At 32.4% G+C, this 21,799-nt stretch overlaps 2 protein-coding genes across 5 annotated transcripts in view; one reads left to right on the top strand and one right to left on the bottom strand.

The window, feature by feature from the left end:
* Positions 1-21,799, bottom strand: part of LOC125815227 (glyceraldehyde-3-phosphate dehydrogenase, cytosolic) — a 613,914-nt gene that overhangs the window by 139,876 nt on the left and 452,239 nt on the right. The gene's annotated exons all lie outside the window — the stretch shown is intronic.
* LOC125815164 (probable carboxylesterase 11) lies at positions 68-2,539 on the top strand. Its single transcript, XM_049494578.1, has 2 exons — positions 68-914; positions 1,752-2,539. The coding sequence occupies exons 1-2, from the start codon at positions 253-255 to the stop codon at positions 2,293-2,295; spliced, it is 1,206 nt and encodes a 401-aa protein (XP_049350535.1). The 5' UTR covers positions 68-252; the 3' UTR covers positions 2,296-2,539.

Genomic DNA, 21,799 nt, shown 5'->3' with positions numbered 1-21,799 from the left:
AGATTAGTCGTGTTATCTGGAAAGATTAAATAAATCCGGCGCCATATTCATAGTGATTTATGGCTGACGCCCACACGTTATAACAACAACTCCATCAATGGAAGCCTCCATTTCTTGAATTTCTCAAACTTTTACTCAATTCCTCTCCGGCGGTGGAACCCTTGTAATCTTCAACGTATTTCCTTAATTCTTACATAAATAAAGAAATCCCTTCTCTACTGCTGAAAGTTTCTTCTTCTCATCAGAGTAGATATGCCGAGCTTAATTGTCAAAGTTTACAGCTTACTCTTCAAGTATAACCTTAATCACCGATTACAAACACTGATCCAATCCCCAATTTCACACCCTTTTAACGGTGTCGTCTCACGCGCCGATGAATCGATTATCACTTCTAACCCTAGTTTCTCTACCGACGGTGTTGCAACTAAGGACCTGCATATTGATTCTTTAACTTCTCTATCTCTCAGGATTTACCTCCCTCAATCTGCACTTATTTCGTTGAGAAATTCGGAATCCGGTGAAGGGGTTTATGGGGGTTATGTACCGGAAAAAAATGGGAAAAATTGTAAGAAATTGCCGGTGATTTTGCAGTTTCATGGTGGTGCTTGGGTGACTGGGGGTATTGATACGGTTTCTAATGATGTTTTTTGTAGGAAATTGGCGAAATCTTGTGATGCTATTGTGATTGCTGTTGGGTATAGGTTGGCCCCGGAGAGTAGATTTCCGGCTGCGTTTGAAGATGGGGTTGCGGCGATTAAGTGGTTAGGGAAGCAAGCTAACTTGGCGGAATGTAGTAGGTCGTGTTTGGATAAGAGGATTGTTAATGGAGAGAAGCATAGGGGAAGGCAAATTGTGGATGGATTTGGAGCTTCTATGGTTGAGCCTTGGCTAGCAGCTCATCTAGATCCTTCAAGGTATAACTTTCCGTTACTAATTCGTTCTGTTGTATAATATTGATGTTTTTGGCTTAGTAAATCACTACTAGTAGTTTCGTTTTCTTGGTTTATCTTGTTTGATTTTGTACTTCCATTGTTCGTTTTTGTTCTTGTTCGGTGCTGTTAACTGTGTTAAAGAAAGAAATTGTGATCTTACACATGTCATAACGGGTATTTCATTAAAGGTAAAATGAGAAGGTTAAAGCTAGAGGCTTCAAATATAGAAATGTGTCTGACTGTTTCGAACAAACTAAAAGTGCCATATAAGATAGAGCGGAGGGGAGGACCAGCTAAGTTAAGTAATTTCAGCTTCTATTTTGGATATAAGAGGTAGTTGTTTGAGGAATAATTTCCTTAATATGGATCATATCATCTGCTAGGATTATGCAAAAACATGCATCTAATTAGACCCGCCCCGACTTTTGAATGATGTTTACATTTGATTCCCTGAGCTGTAAGTCAAACAGATATGGCTGTGTGATGGTGTTTTAGGTCTCGAGACCTGGGAAACAAGGAGTTTTGAGCGGCCAAATTAGAGTTTTAGTGACTTAGTGTGATAAATTCAGTTTGGAAGACGAGACTCTAGTATGAAATCATATCTAAGATATATGATCCTCTTCAAAAACCTGCTTCTCCTTTTGAATATTGTCTGTATATTAGGTGATCTTTAGAAGCGAAAATGAACCAAATTACTTTCCTTTCACACCTATACATGTCAATTTATTAAATAGCTTATGACAGATTGAAAAGATCATATGACTTGAGGTGAAATATACTAGAAAGTGCTTGTAACTTTGGTTCAATCTGATTTTATAGGTGTGTTCTCCTTGGAGTAAGCTGTGGAGCCAACATTGCTAATTATGTTGCACGATATGCTGTTGAGGCAGGGAAACTTTTGGATCCTATAAAAGTTGTGGCTCAAATTCTTATGTACCCTTTCTTCATTGGAAATATTCCTACGCATTCAGAGATGAAACTGGCAAACTCTTACCTCTACGACAAGGCTACATGCATTCTTGCTTGGAAACTTTTCCTCCCGGAAACGGATTTCAATCTGGACCATCTAGCTGCTAATCCCCTTAAACCAGGAAACGAGAAACCCTTGGACTTGAAGCATATGCCACCCACGCTTACAGTGGTCGCTCAGTATGATTGGATGCGAGACAGGGCTATTGCTTATTCAGAAGAACTTCGAAGAGTGAATGTTGATGCCCCTCTTCTTGATTACAAGGATGCTGTGCATGACTTTGCTACCCTTAACGTGCTTCAGAAAACGCCTAAAGCTCAGGCTTGCTTAGAGGACATCTCGATTTGGGTCAAAAAGTATATATCCCTCAGAGGCAATGAATTTTCATATTGAGTGAAGAATCAGAGAGGAGACGGCACAGGTTCCTGCTCTTAGGGTATCTGCCTACCTCCTTTCATTACATATTTAGTTTCAAAGTGAGATTTTTGTTTCAATTTTTGTCCCTGGTTATATTGTTTCATTTATTAGTTCATGATCATTCTTTTATATACAAAATATGTAGACTGTAGTGATGTACATTGCTTAAGACTTCAGAAGAAACTCTGAAATTTAATGTAAATTTGGAAAATTTGCTCTTTAATGTAAAGCGTTTCCCTTTTCGGTTTCAGCTACCTTGGAAACCATTTGATGAGAGGATTTAACTTATATACATTGCCACTTTGCCAGTGTAAAAAATGAAATGTTTACACCATCAGTGTATTTAAGGTGTGCCTTACTTTCGAAGTTAGGGTAGTCCCACAGCGTAGAGTCTAGAGAGGGTAGAATGTATGCAGATTATCGTTTTACCTCTGAGGTGAGCTGGAGAGGTTGTACCGGATAGACCCTCAATTCATGGCAAATATAGTTTAGAAAAAGACGTAATGAAAGTAGAAGAGATAATAGATAATAACAAAAACAACAAATAGTAGTAGAAAACTACTAAAACAATAATCATATAATGGAACTACACGAAGCAATAGATAGTAACATAAATCGAAGAATAAGAAACTACAAGAGTAGTACTACGACTACTAGTAAGGGCAACAAGACAATACACTCTTACCTAACTAACCTTCTAGGCTTCTACCCTAATTCGTGTCGACCACACCTGCCTATCTAAGGTCATATCCCTAGTAAGTTGCAACTGCGTCATGTCCTATCTAATTAGCTCTCCCCAATACTTCTTCAATCTACCTCCGTCTCTTCTGAATTCATCCATAGCAACCTCTCACATCTTCTCACTGGGGCATCCTTCGTGACTTCATCACATGCCCGAATCATATCAAGCTCGCTTCCCGCATCCTATCTTTCGCCCAAAATCACTCCTACCTTGTCTCGAATATCCTAATAATTAGTTAGTTCTATACTTGACAGTATTAAGAGTATATAATGCATACTCTTGAATGAGATATTATGTCATTCATGCAGATAAGAGTGACATTATGTTGGTTAATATGAAAAGATGAGTAGTTGACTACAGAAATATTCCAGCCAGATCAAGAAACAAAGATGACATTTTCTAATTTGAATATTCTACTATGTGAAAATTCTTGAATTTCATTATGTGGTCAAATAGAAACTGCTGAGTTTAGTCAGCTCAAATTTGCTAAAAAATAATACATAATGTGTTTAAATTATTCATCAACAAACAGGAAAAATAATTTTTGTTTGACACGTTTGCAGCCTTAGTTTGCAGAATGGTTCAAACTATTAATCTTCTAGAAAATAACTAGTGGCGTAGCCATATATAGGTCAGTGTGATCAGTCGAACATTCTTCATTGAAAAATTATATTATGAAAGGTAGAAAATTATACAAAATATATATATATAGGTCAAAAATTATTTTTGATACGTATGTGTTAATTCGTGAACATCCTTAATGAAATTTTTCGCCATTAAAAATAACAGCAGAATATTATATAGTACAATTTCATCCCTGTTAAGTATGTGTTTGAACAGATATTGACTTATTCATGGGACACGTTCAAATGTCTTAAAGTCGTCTGCCCCTATTGATTTCACTGGTTTTATTTTTTATTCTTTTCCTTGTTTCAAATTATAACTAATTTCCAAATAGGAAAACATACAACAGAGCCGCTGACACATAAATTTTGTTGGGTTAAATTCAAGTACTCAAATCTTAAAACAAGTTTTAAAAGATTGTAAAAGATTTCTCAAAATGACTCGGAAGAACTCTCAAGACTCGACTCTTAACTCTACCTTAAATTTGAATTATAAATTCAAGGTTATGATTCACGTTATGAAGGATCTCTTGATATTTAACGGAGATTTTAAGTGTGGATATCAAGTAGAAAACATATGTACGATTAGAGGGAACTCACATAAAAAGTAGGTCGGAAGGGTAGGGGACCTGGCGATCCTGGCGCACTGAGTGGCGCGGCACCCCACCCATTTTCCCTGAAATTTGACAAATTTTCTTGCTTCGTTTTCATGCCTAACTCCTCTAGAATCGAACGATTCCCCTCTTATGGATTCTTAGACCCAACATAATTAAAATGAAATCCACTCTAAATTACTCAAGAACAACACCCAATACAAGATCCTCATCGCAAGAATTCAACGAAACCTCATACTTAAAGAATGGATCACAAACTTCAAGAACTCAAATTTATCAATTTTTATGGATGAATTCGAATATGTAAATCATGAATGGTGTGTGGGTAAACGAACCCAACACTATGAAAGCTTACATACCTTAATTTGGCGAAATCCCTTGATAAATCTCTCGAATCTTGACGAACACCTTAAACCTTTTCCTCTTTTCTCCGCTTTTCGCTTCTTGAACTTTCTTCTAAAATCCTAAGCGTAAATTAGGATTTGTAAAACTGACTCAAATAATATTTGACCCCAAAATATTTACTAATTTCGTTTTAAGCTGATGGGGTAAGGAAAATATCGAAATACCCCTCATATTTTTGGGTAACGTTCCTTAACTGGATAGACAAATTTCAAATGGGCATATCTCCCTCATCCGAACTTGTAACTTAGCAAACTCTATGGCGTTGGAAAGAGGATTCCAAGACCTTTCATTTGATATCTTATGGGCTACATAACTCATCCTGTACTGAAAGTTATGGTCGTTTGAAGTTAACTCAAAACTCACAACTTAAGCATAACTTGCAAAATTCTCTATTTAGCTATTTCCAATTTAGCACTCTCTAAATTTAGCTCTTTCTAAGGCGGGATGTTACATTAATATTCCTGGTGAAGTTTTATACTCTTCAAGTCGAAATATTCATTCAAATATGTTTAATAAATTGGTGAGGTTTTTATATCCATCTAAGCAAATGCATCGTCTAATCTATTTGGTGAAGTTTTTATATTATTTTAAACCAAAGGAGAAGAAAATCAAAAGATTATAGTCTCCAAAATCAGACACAATCAAATTTCACACGAAGTAGAAAATCACATAGGTTTTAGTCTCCAAAAGATTACAAATTATTAATAAAAAAATAATTTCCTGAAGATTGTTGTCTAACATGATTATGAAATTTTTTAGAACAATAACTTTGCAGAGCTTCGAAGAAACATCAAAGTTTAAGGTATATTTTCAAAAAACAGTAAAAATACATAATATGCAACAAACCCCACTAAATGCATAGTGTGTCCTTAAGAAAATTAATCCCCTCAAGTACCCAAGATTACTGGAATATATCCTTGAAGGATAGAATGATTTTACTCACTGGGTATTGGTACCTAAAACTATGTATCAACGAACCTCTCAAAGATAGTAAAGTACACTAGAATTTGTTTATGCAGAATAAGAATAAGTTCAGAAAATTTGTTGCGGGAAATTAGAGGAGATCATTTATTTATAGACAACAAAGGGTAGTATGAACAAGTGTTTGTGTCTTATCAGAAATGTCACAACCTTTAAAAAAAAGATTTCGAAAAACTCACAATCTTTTTGAAAAGTCCAACCCTCGAAAAAGTCAACACCTTTCAGAAAAGTCGCAATTCTTAAGAAAAGTCACAACCCTTCATAGTCATTCACACCTTTTAAAATACAACAATGTTCACACACATTATTATGTTCCCAATTATTTTATCTTATTTCAGACTGATTATGTGCTTCTACTATATTTTTTTTTGGTAATGGAACAGTTCTAGTGAGACAAGACTTCATAATTTTTCATTTAAAAGGGCATTATATTGCTCAGCCTCTAGAAGGCATAAGACCGATCAAAGTATTTCTAAGAATCTCTTTTACAATATTATTATTGTAATATCACATTTTAGGCATGGAAGGTAATAAGTGACTTTTCCAATATGTTCTCATTATTTATAGTTTCTCCACACAATTGCAATTAAAAAGTTATTCTGAATATAGCAGAATTATACTTAATTACATTGTAAAATCTTGAAACCCTAAATGCATTCACTCATAAGGAGTCCTTGGTAATACGGTTGCCTTAAGGTGGTCATATCTTCCTTTCAAACATATCCATAATTCAAGTGATTTTTTTTCTCTGTCAAGTATTCAACCTTCAGGCTTTCATGCAGATGGTGACCAAAAGAAAATCATAGCCTTTGCTTTATCCTGACTGATGCTTCATTTTCTTTGATCATAGTATCATCAAAATCCTTAGCGGCAAGGCGAATATCAACATCAAATATCCATAACAAGTAACTTTCCACAAATGTCAAGTGTCGTTATTTCAAGCTTTAACAAATTTGACATGATGAAAACTATAATAAATAATTGAGTTAACATTATAATGTTGATTTCTTCATTATAAATGGTAAATTAATATTTCAAATGATAAAATATAGTATGAGTATAAAATATATTATATGCAAGAATATAGAATGAGTTATTAGTTAGTGACATGTATAGTATTTAATTTAGAGTTATTAGTTAGTGACATATAAATGTCACACCTCTTCAATGGGAAGTGATAGTTTTTGAAAAATAAAAAATTTAGAGTCGCCTTTTGGAATTGAGTTTTTGGGTGTTCCAAATCACCTTATAAATTCCTAATAAAAAGAAATGACCCTTTATTTTTAGTTAACGAAACAAAAGATGGGTAAGAAATTTTATTGACCGGAGGAAGATGTGAGGCATCCCTGAGTCCCATGGTTCTAGCACGGTCGTTTCATTGACTCATGTTTGGCTAAAAATAATTTTGGATAAAATAAATTTGTATTAGTCGCTAAGTTTACACAAATGATTTGCCTAGAAGCATTGCAACACACAATACCTCTTTTTTTAAAAATAACAAAAATACACACCAAGAATCGTAACCGAACACATGGTGATATTTAATAAACTTTATTTATTAAAAAAAACTAATAATTGATGACTCAATTCTTTTTTAATAATGACTATTAAAAAATTAATGAATCAATGAACTTACTTAAACATATAAACATGAAAACGATTTATTTTTTCTTGGGCCAAATGATATTGTTTAAAAGGTGTGCGCACACGCGCTCACACACACGTAAATACATTACTTAACAACAACAACAAAAGAAAAAAATGTTCCTTTGAAAAAATAATAACGAAGCCCCCTTTTTAAAAAAAATAGTGAAAGACTAATTCTTAATTAGTTTTTTTTCAGAAAAAATATTTGATTCCAATTTCAGAAATGACCATACTTGTAAAATTTTCAGTTTTATAAAAATGATCACATTTCTCCCTTTTTAAAGAAAATTGTCAAAATAGTCAATCTTATCCAATAGTTAAATTACTAATCAAAATATAACCGAATTTATATTTTTGTTTCAATAATCTATTTCATATATTTATTTTAGAGATTTTTTTGTGTGTTTAAAAGAATTTACAAAATGACCAGATTTATATATTTTGCAAAAATGACCAGTTTTATGTTTTTTGCAAAAAAAAAAAACACACAACCATTTATTTATTTTTTCTTTAAAACGACTAGAAACTAAATTACAAAAAAAAAGACTTTGAATTTATTTTTTCTTTAGCAAAACATGAGTTTACTTATCAACTCCATGATAAGATAAAATTAAATCAAACACTCCATTAATAATAAATACATATGTACATAATAATAAAACATAATCATATCAAATATCACAATAGACTTGATTAAATCAAACAAACTTAACATAAACAACTTAATCAAAATATAAAAGAAAAATAATAGATTAATTTAAGATTACATTGTGAAATGTAAAAAGAAATACCTGAAGGTGATGACAACCAATAGTGAAAGCAATACTAGTTGAATCCACAAATCCACACAAAGATATTTTTCTTTCTTTCTATTCTAAAATATTTCTTTCATTCTTTTTTTATAAGCCTTTAGCACTGTCTCCTCTTCTTTCTATTTTTTTTTTCTTCTTCTTCTTCTTCCTTTTTTTCAAATGAAAGAATAATGGGTTTAAATAGGTGTAGAATATGAAGCACCTCACTCTTCTTGAAAATGTATGAGCCAATGCATGCTTGAGACTTTTTACCTTTCCAATGTGTCACCCAAGATGACCAATGAATTTTATTTTATTTCCAAGAGAAGATTAATTAAGAAAGAGTGTTTTTCCCTTTTAGATAATCCATTTCTTTTGTACATTAATTGAATAATAGTTAATTAAATGGTTCATCTGAAAATTTAAAATAAGCCCAATATCTAGACCCATTTGAGCAAGACCTAAAATTCAAAAAATAAACCAGCTCATTAACACAAAATTCAGACACCTATATTGAAGATCAAACACAACAAATAAAGATAAAAATTAAAAAAAATAAGATTCAAGCAAAACTCAACATGATAAAACTTAAAGAACACTAACAAAATAATACATAATTCGGTACCAAAATGACTTATATGGTTAAAAAGGTTGTGATAGAGACGAATTCGAATAGAGGGTGAGAGGGAGAAAAGATTGACGTAGATTTTTGGGTGAATGGAGGTTGCCAGAAAACTTCACGGAAATTTTTTTGACATAAAATTTATATCAAAAGATAGCACTTGAAGAACTCTACATATTTATGTAAAGGGTATGGAATAGGAATGACCGGAACTTCATAAATCTAAAGAAAATTTTATGATTTGTGTTCGATTTTTCTTAGATCTATGAAGTTTGGCTACAGATAAAGATAAATGGTAGGTTTGTGGATTTGGGTGCAAGGAAGAAGTGGTAAAATTTTGGAGAGATTTTACGGTGACAGGGTGGCATTCGCCGGCGATGGTGGTAGGTGGGAAGAAAGAGGAGAAGAAAAAAATAAACACAAAAATAGGGCCAAAATTATGATTTTTTGGAGTATTTTTGGAATTTTTTTTGTAGAGTCACATAAGAGCCCTTGAATCAAAATGTTATGAATGGTTGAGATTCAATCTTGATCATTGTTGTTGAACCAGGTTTAAAATTGATTGGGCTATCAGAATTGGGTTTGAATCAGCCCAATTCAATCAAAATTGAGTCCTTCAGGTCAATTAAAAACAAACAAAACAAACAAACAAAAAATACAAAATACAAAATAAAAATACAAGAAAAGACCTTATTATATATTGTAGGAGTAATTAAACATGTCAAAAATTACGTGTTCACAATAAATAATATAATAATTTAAATCTTAACATATTGATTATCATACCTAGTAAGTATCATAATAATACCTAAAGTAAGTCATGTATAGAGTAATTATATTCCAAATTAAAGACTTTACGAAAGTCCTATTAGAGATGCTTTTTTTTTTGGTAATTAAATGATTTTATTTACCAAATGAACATTACAAAGCAGAAAAAAAACTTAGCAGGCATGGACATAAGCTCCATCCTTGCTATCTTCAACCAACATTCTCATTTTACCTTTTACGGATATGTATTCATAACATGTAGTCTATTGACTAATTTAGGATATCTATTACCTCGTCCATGCGCCTCCTGGATAATATACCTAACAATTGTGCTTGTCTGCTGCTTCTTCTGTGTGAATATTCTGTTGTTACGTTCAAGCCACAAATGATATATGGAACTAGCCATTGCTAGTTTGTACACAAGTGATGTGCTACTTCTTCCTTTCATATATTTACCTGCCCATTGGACTTCAGTTGTCCAGTGCATTGTGCTTCTGTTAATCCCTTGCCAAGTTAAGACTCGTCTCCACACTTTTGTAGTATAGGGACATTAAAAAAACAAATGATTAAGGTCTTCATTCTTCATCAGACATAGAGGACATTCAGGAGATTGTATGACACCCTATTTAGCCAGTCTATCTTTAGTTGCAAGCCTTCCATTTACTATTAAACACATTATGAACAACCATTTAGGACCCCCCCCACATTTTTTCATACCAATGACCTCCATTCTACCTTCTCCATGGAACCCCTCATCTGCATATATATTTTGCTTATAGAGTAGCTCCATGTGTTTTACACATGCCTCATCTAATCCAACCTCTTGGAGATATTGAGTTGCTTTGAGTATTCTTTGCACTATCCAAGAAGCTTGCTTTGCTTGTATGTTCCACACACCATGCTTCCCATAATAGCTATGAATCCAAGCCACCCAGAGTTTGTTTTTTTCCTGCACAGAGTTCACATTAGCTTTTCAATTGAAACCTTATTCCAAGTATAAATATCAAGGAAGTGCAATCCTCCATTTGACTTGGGCCTACACAAATTATCCCATGTAATCAAAGCCTTCCTAGAAGTCTCGATATTATCAGTCCATAAGAATCTCCTACACATAGCTTCCGTTGTTTGGATGATTTTCTTTTGTAGAGAGAATATTTGGGAACAAAACACTCTTGATAAGTTGAGCTCTTCCTGCATATGACAAGAACTTGATGGTCCAGCTTGTGATTCTACCCAGCATCTTCTCCAGAAGTGATTTGCATTGAACTAAAGATATCCTCTTAGTACTTAGAGGTACACCAAGGTATCTGAAAGGCAAATCCCCTTTGATAAATTGAAGTTCTTCCAGTATCTCCTCTTGCAGCTCTTGTTTGACTCCACCAAAGTAAACACTGCTTTTCTCCACATCTGCAACCAACCCTGAAGTATGAGAGAACTTCATAAAACACTGATATATACATCTCACTGATTTGATATCTCCTCTGCAGAACATTAATAGATCATCAACAAAACTTAGCTGCACTATTTTTTTAGCTTTACATCTAGGATGGTAGTGAAAATTAGGCTATGTCTGCAAACTTTTCAGAATTCTTGTCAGGTAGTCCATTGCTAATACAAACAAATAAGGAGACATTGGGTCCCCTTGCCTTATCCCTCTCCTTGCTTTGAAAGGTGTTGTACTATGTCCATTAATATGAATGGAGTATGGTTGAGATTCAATCTTGATCATTGTTATTGGATCATATTTAAAATTGGCATAATACATAAATTGGACCCTTAACTTGGCTTCAAATTTTTACTTTGACCTTCAACTTTCATAATGCACAAATAGGCACTTTAACTATCCAAAACTGAAACAAAAAAACACTCGGATCCTACCTGGCAAAATGCGTGAAGTACACTCAAATTAGGCGCGTTAGATGTAAAAATCGAGGGGCCAACAGTAAAAAAAGCATTGAAAGGACAATTAAACCCTCTTTATATTTTTTTTCAACAATTTTCCCCTCTTTTTTGCATTATTTGTTGTTCACTGCAAAATGCAAGTGACATTTAATAAAAAAATTTGTTATTACGAAAAAAAATTATAATGAAGTTTTTTTTTGGCAAGATGGGTGAGTATACACTTGTAAAAGTTGAATGCAATTTAAGTTCGAAGGTTCTCGATCAATGAATCCGATCCACACTTAAGGGACTCCTTACATTTTGATTAGGTATCAGATTGCTACTCAAATTTGACAAAAATCTCTAAAAAATTCATTCAGACAATTTATCAAACACTTTAAGTGCACCATTTTACTTAATAATTTTAACCACTGTATATTCATTTTTTGGCCTCCAAAAATTCATAATTGTAATTTGCTATTCACTATGACAATTAAGTACATAATTATTGTGATTTATAATATTTTATACAAATATTTAAAAAAAATTAAAAAACAAACAGAACGAATTCATCATAGGAAAATTACCAAAGCATCCTTCAATACATCAATAATGGGTCCCACTTTTTGTTTTAAAAAATATGCATATTGGGAGGATATTTTTGTCCAAAGTGGAAATAGAATAAGTATAAAGCATTAAAGTTTATTAAAATTTTAAATTGTTAATTCTTATTGTATGATTTGTAATACTTTTACTCCATTTTCAAATAATAGAGGTCATTTCTTTTTTCTCAATTTATGTAGTACTAAATTTTTTTTTGAGATTCAATCAATTTTTTTTGTCTTTGAAATATTTCTAGCTGTTAATTACTGTAATTTGTCCGAATTTATGCGTCACCGATAAAATTTAAAGAGTCAATCAGATCTTTTATATATTTTTATATCTTTTAAATATTTAAGTAATTAATTATCGTGATTTATAATATTTTATACAATTATTTAGTATAGTAAAAGAAATTTAAAAGAAACACGCATCCTTCAATAGTAAATTATGGGTTCCCCCTTTTTTTTACAAGTTGACCTCCTGCCTGTATAGTCTTTTTTTGTCCAGAAGGAAAAAGGAACACGTGTCGACCCCAAGGTCCTCTCTATTCCCGCTTATTATATTACTAGTGATAAAGAGCCCGTGCTAATAATTATTTAAAAGTTAATTTTTAACTGACGTTAAATAAATAGTTTTAAATTTTAAATTTGAATAAATTATATATATTTATATGGTAGTAAACGTTCATGTTAACTCTAAAATGAATACATCACTATTAATAAAGCTTGAAGTTTAAAGAAAAATCCTTAAATGACCAAAATAACCCTTAAACTCAATTTTAATCACAGAAAGCATACATGTCCACGGTGTGGTGGCTGATTCATCAACTAATTTTTTGTATGTTTTTTCAAAAATATTTTAGTTGCTAATTTGTTATAATTTATAAAAATCATTAACGTCATTTTCGAATAACTTATAGTATTGTTAACTTTCAATAATATATATTGTTCCATCTATTCAAATTCATGTGTCACCAATAGAATTTCAAGAGTCAACAAAAAAATTTCTAAAAAAAATATATTTTAATTATGATTTATAGTACTTTTAAATATAACGTATAGTGTGTTTGTAGGCTCTTATTAGATTGAAAAAATATTTTAAATTAGTAATTATTGTAATTAATAGTGTATATTACGTAATTTTCAAATTTGTAATAATTTTAAAAAATATTAAGTCTAATAATTTATAGTATCTTAAATGTAATCTTTGAATACACATAAATTAAAAAAAGAAATAAGACAAATAAATTATAAATTGAATAATTGACATTTTCAAATATTAATTTACCACAAAATGAAAGTGAAGGAAGAAGTTGTGAGGCAGAAATAAAGAGAAGGGAATGGAATTAGTGAGGTGGGGTCCATATCCATTAAAAGAGATTGAAATAAATGCATGACAAATTGAAAAGGTGTCAAATAGACAGGAAACGGGCCCACATGCATTGAATTAGTTGGCAGCCATTGAGTGGCTCACTAATACACGTGGGAGCGTTTGCATTTTACGCTTTTGGCTCCGAAAATAGTGTGTTTATTTATTTAAAGGTAGGATAGTTAAAGTGTCTATTTGTGCATTATGAAAGTTGGAGGTCAAAGTTAAAATTTGAAGCCAAGTTTAGGAGTCAATATATGTATTATGCCTTTAAAATTGATTGAGCTATCAGAATTGAGTTTAAATAAGCTCAATTCAATCAAAATTGAGTCTTTTAGGTCAATTAAAACCAGACAAAACAAACAAACAAACAAAGTATAAAATACAAAATAAAAATACAAGAAAAGACTTTACTATATATTGTAGGAGTAAATTAAACACATCAAAAATTAGGTGTTCACAATAAATAATATAGTAATTTAAATCTTAACATATTAATTATCACACCTAGTAAAGTATCATAATAATACCGAAAACAAGTCATGTATATAATAACTAAATTATAAATTAAAGATTCACGAAAGTCCTATTAGAGATTTTTTAAACATATAAATGTATACCTAAATCGAAAAGAAATTTGATTAACTTTTAACAAAAAAAAAAGTAGATAATTTTGACTTAACCAAAACTCAATAGGTTAGAGACTTGTGTTGATAACGTGATATAAAATGAGAGGGATATATAAATATATACTAAACAAAAAATAAAGATAAAATGATATCGAAAGTAGAATGTAGAGTCTTATTTTATTTTCTTCAAGTATCTCTTTCACAAGGGTAAATAATACCCATTTATAGGATGTACAAACCATCTGTTTACAAACTTTAGAAAATACGTTAGTACAATATTTAAGAAATATATTAGATAGATAAATATATGTTAAGAAACTCAAATGAAACATCCACAATTGAATGAATTCATAGTAGACATAATATTTGTATTTAAAACTATCAAATTGAAGGTCTAATAAAAAAGAACAAAAACATTTATGTTCAATTCTAATTTTCAAAAATTTCAACATCAAATTACAACAATCTTGTTCGAGATTATGAAAACTTTATCTTTATTAATCATGAAATGCTAATTCTAAATTATATTTTTTCAGCTCTGATACCACATGTTAGATGATAAAATAAGATGAATTTACGATAGAAGAATGATCTAGTAGACTTTTGTACTTGACTCCATTTGTCAATTGGATCTTCTTACTCATCATTAAACAAAAAAGATTGCATTGTCCTTTTAGATAGTTCGTTTCTTTTATTCATTAATTGAATAATAGTTAAATGGTTCATCTGAAAATTTAAAATAGGCCCAATATATAGACTCATTTGAGCAAGACCCAAAATTCAAAAGATGAACTAGCCCATTAACACAAAATTCAAACATCTAACCTATATTGAAGATCATACAGAATAAATAAAGACAAAATTAAAATTAAAATTAAATAAAATTCAAGCAAAACTCAACATGATAAAACTTAAAGAACACTAACAAAATAATACATAATTCGGCACCAAAATGACTTATATGGTTAAAAAGGTTGAGATAGAGACAAATTCGAATAAAGGTGAGAGGAAGAAAAGATTGACATAGATTTTCGAGTGAATTGAGGTTGCTGGAAATTTCACGAAATTTTTTTTGACAGAGTTTTGACGTAAAATTTATAGCAAAAGATATATCTTAAAGAGCTCTAAATATTTATGTAAAGAGTATGGAATGAAAATGAACAGAACTTCATAATTCTAAAGAAAATTCATGATTTGTGTTTGGTTTTCTTAGATCTATGAAGTTTGGCTACATATAAAGATAAATGGTAGGTTTGTCGATTTGGATGGAAGAATTTTTCGGTAACAGGGTGGCATTCAACGACGATGGTGGCAGGTAGGAAGAAAGGGGAAAAGAAAAAAATAAATACAAAAATAGGGCCAAAATTTTGATTTTTTGGAGTATTTTTTATATTTTTTGGTAGGGTCACATAAGAGCCCTTGGATCAAAATGTTATGAATGATTGAGATTTAATCTTGATCATTGTTATTGGACCGAATTTAAAATTGATTGGACTATCAGAATTGAGTTTAACTCAGCCAATTCAATCAAAATAGAGTCCTTTGGATAAAAAAACAAACAAAACAAACAAACAAAAAATACAAAATACAAAATAAAAATACAAGAAAAGACCTTAGTATATATTGTAGGAGCAAATTAAACTGGTCAAAAATTAGATATTCACTATAATTAATATAATAATTTAAATCTTAATGTATTGACTATCTGCCTAGTAAAGTATCATAATAATACCTCAAGCAAGTTATATATATGGTAATTAAATTATAAATAAAAGACTCACAAAAGTCTTATTAGAGATGTTATGAATATATAAATGTATACCTTAATCAGAAAGAAAATTGATTAACTTGTAACAAAAAAAGAAGAAGATAATTCCACTTAAGCAGATCTCAATAGGTTAGAGACATGTGTTGATAACGTGTTATAAAATGAGAGGCACATATAAAAAATATACTAAACAAAAAATGAAGATAAAATGATATCGAAAGTAGAATGTAGAGTCTTATTATATTCTTTTCAACTGTCTCTTTCACAAGGGCAAAGAATACTCATTTATAGGATGTACAAACCATCCGTTTACAATTTTTAGAAAATACGTTAGTACAATATTTAAGAAATATATTAGAGAGATACATATACGTTAGGAAGTTAACTGAAATAAAACATCCACGTTTGAATCAATTAATAGTAGACATATTATTTGTAGTTAAAACTATCTAATTGAAGGTCTCATCGAGAAGAACACAAACATTTAAGTTCAATTCTAATTTTCAAATATTTCAACATGAAATTACAACAATCATATTCGAGATTATGAAAACTTTATCTTTATTAATCATGAGATTCTAATTCTAAATTATATTTTTCAACTCTATTACCACATGTCAGATAATACAATAAGATGAATTTAAGATAGAAGAATGTTCTAGGAGACTTTTATACTTGACTCAATTTGTCAGTTGGATCCTCTTACTCGTCATTAAATAAATTGAATTCTTAATTTCATTAAAACACAATATTTAAAAATCTTTTCTGAGTCGATTAGTTTGTATTTAATTCAATAGATTTAATGGCATGTAAAAAATTTAATACTAAAAAATAAAAATAAATTAAATATGCCATTTTTGCAAATTTTGACAAAAATTAAATAGCTACATTCTTCATATTTGCTCAAAATTTGAGCACCAAATTCACGCCAAATAAATGAAATTCTACTGATTTTATCTAAAATTTCAACTACGAGTTCACCAATACAAATTCAACGACCCCCAATCACAATTTTAAATTATTTTGACAAATTAATAAAATTCCTTTGTTGTTCAAGCTTATCAATGGAGTTTTAAATTTTTTTGATATCCATTAAAATATTTTATATTATATCAACCAATTTTTTAAAATAAAATCAAATAAACAAATTAAAGCAATGGAGGTATTAACTAGTAGAAGATCAAATTGGTGGAATGACCTTAGAGACCCTTGTACTTGACTCCATTTGTTAGTTGGATACTTTTACTCATCACTCTGTCAACTGAACACTTAATTTCATTAGAACACAATATTTTAATTTATTTATTTTACTTCACATCTCACATGACATAATCAACCAATGTGTGTATGATACTCTCATTTTAGGAGCGCGAGGGCTTTCTTAAAAGAAAAAAATGATCACATTTGATCATCATAAAACCAATCTTCTTTTCCAATTATTTCAACACCATTCTTGTTAAAAATGTCAGTTTTTTCAAGCCTCACTCTATTTTTGCTTAATTTATCTTTTTCGTTTCTACCATTACTCTTGTTCTTCAGACTCGAACAAATCTAGTCAACTGTTTTTCTTCAATTTTTTGTTCGTTCAAATTTTTTCTTCTTCACCATGATTGCTTGTCTTGTAGTGTCTCAATTGTTGAAGTCATTTTCAGTTAACAATGTAATGAGTAGGGGAAACAAAGTCAAGTACAAGAGTCTCTCAAATCATTTTGTCAATTCAACATCAAACATGATAATACGACACAAAATTTGTAAAAATTAGTAGGATCAAATGGTAGCATATCTACTAAAAGTCACAACGAATTGTTACGTACTATGTCACACCCAGAGCCTACACCCTGAACGTGGACGACACTCGAGACCATTGCTGGCCCCAAACGAACCCTTGACCTGGCTCAACTTTTAGTGAAAGACTTACTTAGAAATAAAAGAACTTTTAAAAGTAACTTTACTCAACTGTCAAAAAGTAAACTCAGAATATTTTAGAAATAAAACATTCACTGGAAACAAGTGGCAACTGAAGTCTTTAAACATTAAGCCGCGGAAATGAAAAAGACTCATGAACTAATACTATCAATCTATCTATCTATGAAGTCTCTAATACTATGAGGGATGTCGGGACAAGACCCCCGATCATCCTAACAAATTCAATACTGGAAAAATTTAAAGAAGGGATCCTCCGAAAGCAAAGAGGCTCACCAAACAAATCTGAAATTCGACTGGATCAACGAAGCGCTGGTTGATGATCTTGGTTACCTGTATCTGCATCATGAAAGATGCATGACAAATGGCGTTAGTACATGGAATGTATGAGCATGTAAGAGGAAAACTAAAGCATGACATAAGCTTGAACTGGAACTGAAGAAATACTTACCTCGTCTCAACTCACTCAACCTCAACTCAATCACAACTCATTTCAATATAAAGCAGTGATAAAGATGAAATATAAAGAAAATCTTTTAAAATAGTAGATGTAACATCTCGCAATTTGAAATAACTAGGAAGAAGCTAAGAAGTTGAAATAGTCATTTTTGGAAAGAATGAAAATCTGGAAATTTTGTCAAGTTAAAAAAAAAAGAGTTTTTGGTCAACTTCAAACGGTCATAACTCCTAGATCAGGAGAATTTAGGTGTACTTTCAGATATGGTTGGAAATATCTTGGAATGATCTTTCCAACGCCGTTGATTTTAAGCGATTCCGAGTTTGAATAAGTAAGTTATGCCCTTTGGAAGTTGGGCTGTTGGATTAAGGAAAGTCTAATCCGGGTTTGGAAGGATAATTTAGTCTTTTCCTTACCTAATTACTCTACTTCGTTTTAGGAGATTTATTGGGGTAAAACCATAGTTTGGTCAGTTTAGAAAAAATTAGAATTTTCGCTCTAGGGCTTGGAGAAAAGAGAAAAGAGGAGAAAGGAAAAGAGAAATCAAGAATCGCCAAGATCGTCGAACTTTGGCTTGTGGAATTCGTCGGGGGTGATCCCTACAAGGTATGTGAGATCACATAGCGTTCGGTTAGTTCACCCATGCGCCAATTATGATTTAATTCAGCGAATTTAAGTCTTTGAAAGTTTAGAAATTGAGTTCTTGATGAACATTGTTGAAGGTTTTTCTTGAATTCTTGTGAGTTGTGTTGATTGAAGTTTCTTGCAATTTGATTCATGTTTCCGGGTGAAATTTCGATTTGAATCTATCATATATTGAGGGTGTAAGTGATCCTAAGTGTTTGGGAAAAGAACCATTGAAGTTTAGAGGGTTTAGAATTGAAAAAACGGAGAAGTAAAATCGTCAAACACCTGGGGAAGGGGGTGGGGTGTCGCGCCAGCCAGCGCCCCCCAAAAGGGGCTCTGAAGTTCACCCCTTGGGGCGACGCGCCAGCCAGTGCCGCCAGCAGGTCCTCTAAAGTTTGAGGACTGGCGCCCCGCACCTCTCAAAGCGCCAGGGACGCCAATTCTCCCTATTTGTTCTCCACCTTTTTGTACTTGTTCTCTACCAATGTACCTATGTTTCTAACTTGATTCCAACACTCTAAGGTACATCTAAACATCATGAAATCATCCATAAACGTAAGATCATGAACATTGAATCCATAATTCAATTCAAGGATCAGTTAAGAGTCAAGTCAAGAGCACTTAAGGTCAAAGTCAAGAGAAGTCAATAGTCAAGTTAAGATAAGTTCTTAAGGTTTTCCAAGAGTTTTTCACAAATGTTTTAACTTTGTTTTAAGACTTAAGTTTTGAGTTCAGTAAAGATGTAAAGTTGAAGATCTTCTCTTCAAAGAACTATATGGGACTATGTATTCCCAAAGATATTTTAAAATGTTTTCACATTTTAATAAGAACGGAAACTGAGATTTCCAAAGAGCCTTCGGGCTAGTTTTCAGAAAAGAGTAATAGCTTTCTAAATGAAGCAAGAAGGAAAACTGAGATTTCCAAGATAGCCTTTGAGCTATGTTTTGAGCACTAATCTCAAATCACAGAAGAAGTATGTTTTTAAAACATAAGAGCCAGTATATTTTGGGAGTAGTATTGAACACCGAATTGGGGACGAGCATGAGTTCAAATAACTCACTTCACCATAGAACCATGTATCCACCATAGGTAGAAAAAAGTCATACTTTTTAGATGAATCTTTTATGCAATTGACTAATGGATCCATTACGCAGTTCAGGTCCTATGCCTTTGGCGGCTATAGGATGCACTGGTAGCGTGAGGTAGATCGATGTATCATCACTATAGCTCTTATGTGATGGTTGTCAGTTAGAGAAACTCCTACAGAAGTTATTGTATTTTTATATACATCAATTTATTGTATTTTTACATACATTCCATAGTCATGTTGTAACCTTGTATATACACAGAGTTGACATCATGTTTTTAAACATCTTTTCTTTATATTGCACTTGTTTTAAAATGCTTTATATTGAAATGAGTTCAGTTAAGTAGTCATGAGTTGAGAAGAGCCAAAGTAAGTGTTTCTCTCAAATTCTTTCTAGCATATGTTGTTTTAGCTTTCCAACTCGCATACTCGTACATTCAATGTACTGATGCTAGTTGGCCTGCATCGTCTTATGATGTAGACACATGTAACTTGGATCGGCATTTCAACACATCATTGAACTAGTGAGCAGTTCAGAGTCGGTTGGTGAGCCTCGTTGCCTTCCCAAGGATCCATTTCATTGCTTGCTAGTTTAGTTTATTAGGATGTTGTGGGGTCTGTCCCAGCATCCATCTCAATTGTTATTAGAGGCTTCATAGACAGTCATATATTTGTCCTTTGAGTCTTTTCATTATCATTTCTTATTGTCAAGACTTGGGTTGCCATTTTTGGCCAAGTTGAATGTTTAACCTTTAAACAGTCTCAGTTATTGTATTATTCAGTTCAGTTAAGTTCATTGATCATTATAGAATGGTTCGCTTGGGGCCAACAATGGTCTTCGAGTGCCGGCCACGTCCATGGTGCAGGCTCGAGGCGTGACAAACTTGGTATCAGAGCCCAGAGCTCAAGAGTCTTAGGGAGTCTATGAAGTCGAGTCTGTAGAGTCCTAGTTATCGGTGTGAAGCGCGCCACATCTCTAATTAGGAGGCTACACCATTTTGGAATTTCTTCACTTTTTTCACACTCATTTCATGCGTTAGAGTTTATCTCTAAAAAGTTTCCCTCTAATTGGTGCTTGCGCGTGTTTAAGATAATTATGCCTCCACGAAGAGCTGTTAGAGGTCTTCCAGCTAGGAGGAATGTTGAGGAACAAAAGTTACCCACTGCACTTAAAGTGCAACCGCAAGGAGAAGTTACAAATGCTGAATTCAGAGAAGCAATTATAATGCTGAGTCAAGCTGTGACCAACCAGGTTGGGCAACAAAGAAGAGCTCGAGAAGAAGGGGCTGACACTTCAAGGATTCGTGAGTTCTTGAGGATGAATCCCCCAAGTTTCACTGGTTCGAGCACTACTGAGGATCCACAGAACTTCACTGAGGAACTAAAAAAGGTATTCGATGTGATGCATGTTGCTGATACTGAGAGAGTTGAGCTAGCTGCATATCAGATGAAAAATGTTGTTAGGACTTGGTTTGATCAGTGGAAAGGGGGTAGAGATGATGATGCACCACCTGCGAGTTAGGCATGTTTCAAAGAGGCTTTCTTGGGGTGATTCTTTTCCCGGGAATTGAAAGAGGCTAAGGTATGAGAATTTCTTACACTTAAGCAGGATTCTATGAGTTTTCATGAATATGGGTTAAAGTTCACCCAACTATCCCGTTATGCTCCGGAAATGGTTAAGGACATGAGGAGTAAAATGAGCTTGTTTGTTTCTGGGTTGGTCCGTCTATCAAGCAAAGAGGGCCGTGCAGCAATGCTTATTGGAGACATGGACATTTCAAGGTTGACGGTCTATGTGCAGCAGGTAGAGAAAGAGAAACTGAGAGATAGAGAGGAGTTCAAGAACAAGAGGGCAAAGACAGGGAACGAGTTCTGGCAGCAGAAGAGTAATGCTGACCGGTCATCTTTCTAATAGAAACAGTAGGGACATGCTCTATCATCTGC

Source organism: Solanum verrucosum, unplaced genomic scaffold (assembly GCF_900185275.1).
Source record: "Solanum verrucosum unplaced genomic scaffold, falcon-dt-bn FXZP01000085.1, whole genome shotgun sequence".
In the NCBI taxonomy this organism is placed as follows: Eukaryota; Viridiplantae; Streptophyta; class Magnoliopsida; order Solanales; family Solanaceae; genus Solanum; species Solanum verrucosum.
The sequence above is the reverse complement of the archived record's forward strand: the minus strand, read 5'-3'. Positions and strand labels throughout refer to the sequence as shown.